Consider the following 8087-nt stretch of genomic DNA (forward strand, 5'->3'; position numbering starts at 1 on the left):
GGTGATGATAACTGCTGATATTCAAGCCACCTGCATACTGGCAGGCTGGGAGACATCTCACATTTCTGCTTTCACCAGCAGTAAGAGGTGGGAAGAAGAAAGAGACCTAGAAACACCTTGCTAATCTGAACTGGTTTTTGATATCCTTCTTTTCTGATGTCTTTGATTTTTCTTTCCCTTCCATAAACTCAAAAAGATGGAGGTTTTGTTTGGTTTCACGCATAGCCTTCTGCCAATATTAAAAGATGCATCTTGAAAAGAAGTCTAGTCAAGGTGAGAAGGTACCTTTAGGTAAGAAGGGCTGATCTTAAGACTTGAAGCTACAGTACGGCGTCTGGTGTAACAGCAAAGTAACACTGAAATGCTGCTCAAGGAAGGCGAGTAATCCTGACAGCTGAGAGGGCAGATGCAGCTGTTCCTATAAGCGTTGCGTGGGATCTTTTTCATACTAGGCAAGCTTCTGAATTTGAGGAGGAGGGTAATTCTGAGCAGCCAGTCAGTAGTGAAAATTCATTACATTACTTAGTACATAAAGAGATTTGAAAAATAGATTGACAAGCATATAAATATGAAAATAGGCTTCGTGTTTTTTCCCCCTGGAATTGTGCAGGCTGTTGACAAGTACTGAAAAAATTAAACTGTACATAATAAACCACTGTTCTGCCACAAACACCGACTTCTAGCAGATGCAGAACTTGCACGACCTTACACCTGACCTTTTAAACTGTGATAGAAGTAGCTTGGCTGGCTGCAGCCAGCAATTGGAGGGAAAGCTTGTGTGGATGGTACTATTCAGAGCAGCCTTACCGAAAGATGTGCCAATTCCCTGACATGGAAATGACCCTCATCAACTTTGCCAACCATTTATTCCCTGCCAGTTTGAAGGCACTTTGGTTTTCGGAGTGGTTTTATCCATGCTCACAGCAAAAATGCAAGAAACAAAGTATTTTTTTACTTCAAGTTGGCTGTGAAAATGCATGTGTAATATAGAGAAATAAACAGAATCTGATGTGTGTTTTCCAAAGGGTCACTTAAGAACACAAAACAACAACGAAAGAGAAAAATATCTTCTTGTTTCTGTTAACTGGTCCTTAACTTTTTTTTCCTTCTATTTCTCACTTAAATCCCTGAATGCGAAAACCTGGATTTCAAATGCTAATTCATGTTTTGGACTTCAGTCTTGATTAAAGAAGACTGGGTGAGGAGAGGGAAGGAAATGGAAGTTGATTTTCAAGTTTAGTAAGGAAGAAAAAAAAAGCATGGAAGTTCTCTTACGTCTCCTCCTCCTGTTTTGGTCAAAATTTACCTCTTTTAAAACCCTAAATCAGGCTAATGAACTCAAGGGACACTCCTTCTTAAAAATGTATGGAACCCAAATAACAGAGCACAGTCTGCTGGCACAGGATAACAGGGTGCACAAGCTAATTAGTTCCCTTCCTCTATTAGCCCCAACAGTAGGTATTCTAGAGTTTAATCCACATAAAACTGGAATTTTAAAGCCCAAAACTCTTAAGCCTATTATACCATGGAAACACCCAGACTGATGCTTTTCTCAAAACCAAATAAGAATGCTAATGACTGTGCTGCGTGGTAAGGCCCTAATGGCACAAAATGTCTGTGAACTGCATCGCTTATTGTCACATAGGGGAAATAAAAGCAGCTGTAGACTTCTCATCTGTGTAAGTTTATCCTCCTCCCATTAGGCTGCTGCATCACATGCTGTTTGCTAGCTGCAAAGTGTCCTGAATGGTAACTACTGACTAACGTACTTCAGGGAGCCTTTAAGAACCAGGGAAAGAATGGTTTTGTTGTGCTTCCTTATGCATGGTTTTAGGATATTTATTTAAAACTTGGCAGTCCTTCTTCCAACTCCCATTACTTGCTGTGTTTGGTTTTCAAATAATGACGCAGAATATGAAGTAGTACTGGTTTCATTTCCATAACCGTCCTTTTTAGGGGAAAAAATAAAAATTTCTCCCAACAGCGATGAAAACAATCTTAATTTTTGGTTCTCTAATTACACATCTTCACATAAAAACTTCTGCCACATAGAGTTTGATTTCCTTCAGTTTGGGATGTCTGACCTTTACCGTTTTATCATGGCCAGTTTTGACTGAGGCAGAGGAAATGCAATGCAGTTTAAAAGTCATCATCTAGATGAACTTAATATTTAAAAAAATCACTCAGTTGTTGTTAGATTGACATCAAATCGGAGTACTTTCAGTATTAATGCCAATATAATGGTAATTGTCATATTATTGAAGATGTAAACTGTCCCCTCTTACCCACTTAGATCTGAGCATAACTAGTCCTCAGAAACTAAAGTGGTTTTGCTGTTACTTGGGTCGATAAGAAGCCCCACAGAAGACATAAATATTCACTTTATTTCATATTGAACTCTGCTCGTCAGCTGTGCAGCAGCCCTGTGGGTAAAGACCCAGTCACTCAGATATTGTGGCCCTTGTATTTAGCGTATGCTAAGGCAAGCCATGGGGTGTGTGTGCAGATAATGGATTTATAAGCTCAGTTGCTGCCAGCCACTTACAAATGGGCTGATAAATTTGATGTGCTTGAAATGTGGCATTTATAACGTGGCAGAGCTGCAGCCCCCAGTCTCACAAGGTGTTTCTTCTTGGTTGCAGCTGGGCAATCCTTCTTGTGACCTTCCACCTCACAAGGCAGACTCGTCCCAGGAGCTTTCTGGCTCTGAACAACCAGTCGTACGCTTACTTTCATCCTCCTAATTTCCCTCCCTTCTTCTTTACCTTCTTTAGTTACAAGTCAGGCTGCACTTGTGACATATTACTTTATCATTGGACCTCAGACTCAATTTGTATGAGATCTATCAATGCCTCAGCTTCTAAATCAGTTTTACAGGCAGTGATTAACAAAACTCTCATATAGCACGGCATGAAAGTATCAGGCAAAATTCCTGCCTGGTGGGGTTTTGTTGAATACGCTTGAAGATGTCTTACATCAGGGAATAAACCAGCTCATTATATTTGCATTAGTCTGGAGTTTACTAATACCTAAAGAAAATACTAATGCAGGTTTTTTACCAGCTTTTAATTGAGTCATAGGTTCAAGTTTAAAGTGTTTGCATCTGATTAACTTTCTTGTTTAATAAATGAAGAGACGCTATTAAACTAAATGAATGTACAATCAAGTGCCTGATAAACAGCAGGAGGCTCTCTCTTTTCACAGGTCAGCCTGCTTGTAATGGAGATGCAATGATCTGTCTTAAAGAATCAAAGGATCTTCCTAGAGGTGAAAGAGATCAACACCAAGGACAGCATGCAGGTTTTGATAAGCGGGTATCTATATTAACTATGCAAATGAAACACTGGACTCTTCCTTCAGGTCCTGGAAGGTTTTTTTTTAATCAATCCCATCATATGCAAAAGGCTTCAGGGTGTCTTCTTGACTTTCTGTGGAAGTACTTAGGTCCCTTTGCCTGTTCTATATGCAGTTTCTAAGCATGTTTTCTCATAGCTTATTAATTCTGTATCAGCTGGCACAGCCCTGGCTTGCTGCCATGGTTGTGGATGGCAGGGCTGCTGAGCTCTGCTACCTTTTCACGCTGACAGAGCTGGAGAGGTCTTGTTGACAGTGGGTGCTGTAGCGCTGGCTCCCATCTCAGTCACGGATTTATGCTGGATTGATCTCTGTCTACAGAAAATGTTCTCTTCCACTTTGTGTGTCAGTCTTTGGGGACTGGAACATTGTCTTTGCAATATTCTTTTTCAGGAAGTGCTCAGGGTGATTAACAAATACTGATGGACAATGAGGCAGGATTTTATTTTGGCTACTGCCAATAAAGAAGAAAGGTTTCTTGTTGTCTAGGGCCCTTTCTGTGTGTCCTACAATCAAAACCACATCAAGCATCATACCCTGATATGGCGGCCATGACACTTATGAATGCTTGGAAGAGTTAGGTGTCTGTCTTCATTGATTTCAGATTACGCCAGTGTCGTGGTTTAACCCCGGTGGGTAATTAAGTACCACGCAGCCGCTCACTCCCTCCCTCCTCACCCAGAGGGATGGGGAGGACAGTTGGACAGGAATGTAAAACTCAAGGGTTGTGATAAGAACAATTTAATAATTGAAACAGAATAAAAATCAAAGAACAATAATAACAATGATGACAATAACAGCGATAATGAAAAGGGGAAGGGGAAAGAATAACATCCAGAGGGAAAGGAAGAAAGGAACACATGGTGCACAATGCAGCTGCTCACCACCCACGACCGATGCCCAGCCAGTCCCCCAGAAACAACCTGCCCACCCCCGCCAACCCCTCCAGTGTATACCAGGCATGGCATCCCATGGTATGGAATTTGGCTAGTTTGGGTCAGTTGACCTGGCTGTGCCCCTCCCAACTCCTTGTGCCCCTCCAGCCTTTTTCACTAGCAAGGCCTGAGGAATTGAAGTCTCACATCAGAGCCAAAACACAGCACCGTACTAGCTTCTAGAAGATAATTAACTCCATCCCAGCTGAAACCAGGATAACCAGTTATCAAAGTCTCTCAGGGAATTTTAAAAATATTCCAGCTGCTGTCCATATAACCCCTCTGCAACTGGGTTATTATAGAGGTACAGATAATTGAACTTATTAAACACAGCGTCGCACTGTCCTCATGTTTATGCTTACCTTAGTGTTACCTAGTCTTGTTGTAAGTATTAGTTGCCATGCACTGTGCAAGGTTATGCACTCTCTTACTCCGTCAAAAATGGGATTTGACCCCATGGAAAATACACTGACAAATCAAAATTTATAATCGGTTTAAAGTTCAAGGGTGCAGCCAAATCCTGAGCCAGTGTAATTTGACCTAGATTCACTGAAGCAAGTAGAGCTGCAGTGAACTACATAAACAGAAGAACGGTCCCACTGTAGTGACCCTCATACAGTGGGGATGCCAAAGAAACACTTGAAGCCTGATGAAGGCTGCGGTTTGCTGCTTCAGCAAAATGAAGTTTAAAACAAAAAAAAAAAGTTTTCTTGTGCTACTTGCTACAAATAATAGTGATTACTTGCTCCAGGATGCTGAGGGAACTCTCTCAGTTGAGTTGAAGGGATGCTACCAACGTACACCTACTTATTTCTATGCCACTAGAGAAGGGAGTGCTAAAATACTACTCCCACTACTTGGGGCAAAAATTTATGTTTGTTATTCATTTACTCCTGATACTTTTGGCAGCGTCCTCCCATGTCCATGCATCCCCCTGCCCCCAAGATCCAGGTCCCTTTAGACATTAACGTGCTGTAACTTTTAACCCTGCATTAGCCTCATCGCAACAGTTTTCATCAGTTCAGGTTCTACATTCAGTAGCTAATGTTCCAAGGACACTCTTCCAAACTTTTAGAGCCAAAGCAACCTTCAGCCTTTACACCACCTTAAGGATTTTCCCAAATTGGCTGTTCTCCCCCCTCCCCAAATGCTTGTATGCATAAGTGACAAGGCTTAGGAAAGCTCAGCAACTTTTCACCACTAAGGTTGTTGGAGATACAGAAGAGCAAAACCTGCTAATAGAAACCCAGGTCTGAATGACGATTACTGGATATCGCTGCCCATTGTTTCAAGAATAATTTCAAGGTTAATTAAACAGCTCTAAGAACCAGAAATAACAGGTTAAGGGTAGGTGTCAGCTATCATTTCCATTAGTACAAATACTAAGTTGCCAATGCATATGTTACCAATGAATTTTTCCTTGATTTGCACCAGTATAATTGACTTCATCTCAGTCCTGGAAGGAGTCAGCCAAAACCAGGACAAGGGTTTTTTCCTTTCTGTCATCCTAAGTCTCAGCTGATTGCAAACAGAGTAAATAAAAGAAAGAGATTCAGACCGACAGCAGATGGATACGTGACTGTTAGGAAGAGAACTCAAGTTAATTCATGGAAAGACTATTTGAATATTATTCATGTTTGAATTGCTGGGGCGGGGGGGAAATTCCAAATTGATTGCTATGCCAGGAAGGCAGAATTTACTATACACGATGCAAAGACATTGGAAAAAAAGTATTTTTGTTGTTAAATCATATGAAAGGAAAACTAGGTTCTACTGTCAATCATGTCCCAAGCTTCTGACACAAGAAGCTTGGACAGGTTATTCATCCCCGCTGTACCTCAGGCTTTAAGGCTGCAAAATACCTGTATGATACCGTCCTAGTCTGTAAGGTTGGCGTTATACTGGGTGCACGACTGCTTACAACCAGAGTGAGCTCCTTTGGGGAAGTTACTATGGCTGCAAAGACACAGTGTGCTGCAGGGGAACGGTCCTACTCATGCAATAGGTGACCGCATTGTTCCACTTTAACTCCCTTAAATGCTAAACTGGAATCTAAACCTCCATTGTTCATTCATTACACAGAAAAAAACCAAAATGTTCCGCTGCAGATTGTATGACTTAACACAGGAGCTTCTATTAACACACGGCCGGGAATAATCCGTTTACGTAACGTGCTCAAACCCACCTCGAAATAGAGAAAAACGCACCTGCTAGGAGCGGGGGAGGGCGGGGGGCTGGGGGCGCCCCCCGGCTCCCGAAAGCCTCCTGCGGAGCTGCGGGCACCGGGGCTGCCCGCACCGCCTCCCGCCGCCCGCGGACCGTCCCCGCCTCGCACGGCTGGGACTGCACAGGGCTCCCCCCGCCACCCCGGGTCCCTCGCCGCGGGGTGCGGGGGGGCGGCTGAGGGCATGTGTGTTCCCCCAGCCTGGCCCGTGGGGGAAGGGGGGGCCCGGAGGAGCGGGGCGCGGCGAGGCGCGTCCGCACGGCCCCGGGAGGGGGGCGCGATCGGGCCGGGGGGCAGCGGGGCCGGCGCGGCCGGGGGCACTCACCATGGCGGCGGCGGCGGCGAGGCGCTGTCCAGGGTATCGGCGGGCCGGCTCTGCCGCGCTGCGCCGCGTACGGCCCCGCCTCCGCCCCGGCCCCGCCTCCACCCCGGCCCCGCCCACGGGGCGGCAGGGATGGCTCCCGGCTCCACGGCAGCGGCCGGGGCGAGGCGCGCTGGGCTCCTGCGGGTCCCCGCCGCGCCCCTCCTTGGGGGGGCTTGCAAAGAGGAGGATGGGGAGGTGGTGGTGAGCCTCCGCGGGGGGTGGGATGCAGTAGCGGAGGAGGCTGCGTGAGGCTGTCCCAGGCGTCAGCGTAGGTGCAGGATCACAGCGTCGTTGAGGTTGGAAAAGGCATTTAAGATCATCAAGCCCAACTGTTAACCCAGCACAGCCAAGTCCACCACTAAACCATGCCCCCAAGCGCTGTATCGATGGTTGAACACTTCCAGGGATGGTAATTCCACCACCTCCCTTGGCAGCCTACTCCAGTGCCTGACCACCCTTCCAGCAGTGGCCATCGGCCTCTGGCAAAACTGTTGGGAAGATTCCATTCCAAGGGATGTCCACCAACGGGCTGCTCTGGGAGGAGGCAGGAGCCTGGCTGCTCTGATCCTGACGTGACTGTTGCATTGAACAGAGGGTTGGGTCTATGCCTAGCACTCATATTTGCCATTGAAGGTCTCTGACCTGAAGCCCTGAATCCTCCACGCAAAGTGAGACCACTGTCACCCCACCACTTAACTGCGTAATCTGTCTGGAGATCTGTCAATCGGGGAGAAACTGATAAGCAATTGTTTATTTAGGTTGGTTAGGGGAGAGGTAAAAATCACACAGAGCAGGAGCTACTGACCTCAACACAACTCTGCCACTGATATAAAACAGGTCAGGGAAGAGGCGAGGCTTTGTGCCTGGTGGAACAAACACAAAATTTCACACCTTCAAAACTGCTAACGAAACCTTGTATCTCATATAAAACATTTATTTAAACTATCAAACCTTATTGAAAACATCCTGCTGCTTTCCCCTGTTTTTAATAAAGCTGTCTTTGGCATGTGAAATTAAAACGATCTTCCTTAAAATATTAAAATTCTTCATTTTTATTTTCTAAATGAAAACCTGTCAAAAATGACAAGTTCATTCATGCACTCCCATTGCTGCCCTCTCAGTTCTGTCTGTTCAGAGTTTTGTTGACCAGAGCTTAGAGAACAGTCTTTCCCGGTTCCAGTGGCACAAGCAGTGGAAAGAAGCTAAGGGG

The 8087-nt window shown here is 45.1% G+C and overlaps 1 protein-coding gene across 1 annotated transcript in view; it reads right to left on the bottom strand.

Annotated features, from left to right (window-relative positions):
- ELOVL2 (ELOVL fatty acid elongase 2) overlaps window positions 1-6922 on the bottom strand; it is a 46359-nt gene extending 39437 nt beyond the window's left edge. The window contains exon 1 of the mRNA XM_055705976.1: window positions 6839-6922. Within this exon, the coding sequence (XP_055561951.1) occupies window positions 6839-6841 (3 nt within the window). The 5' untranslated portion in view covers window positions 6842-6922. The remainder of the gene's footprint in view (window positions 1-6838) is intronic.
- Between the last annotated feature and the right edge of the window lie 1165 nt (window positions 6923-8087).

The sequence above is a fragment of the Falco cherrug genome, chromosome 3, assembly GCF_023634085.1.
Source record: "Falco cherrug isolate bFalChe1 chromosome 3, bFalChe1.pri, whole genome shotgun sequence".
In the NCBI taxonomy this organism is placed as follows: domain Eukaryota; kingdom Metazoa; phylum Chordata; class Aves; order Falconiformes; family Falconidae; genus Falco; species Falco cherrug.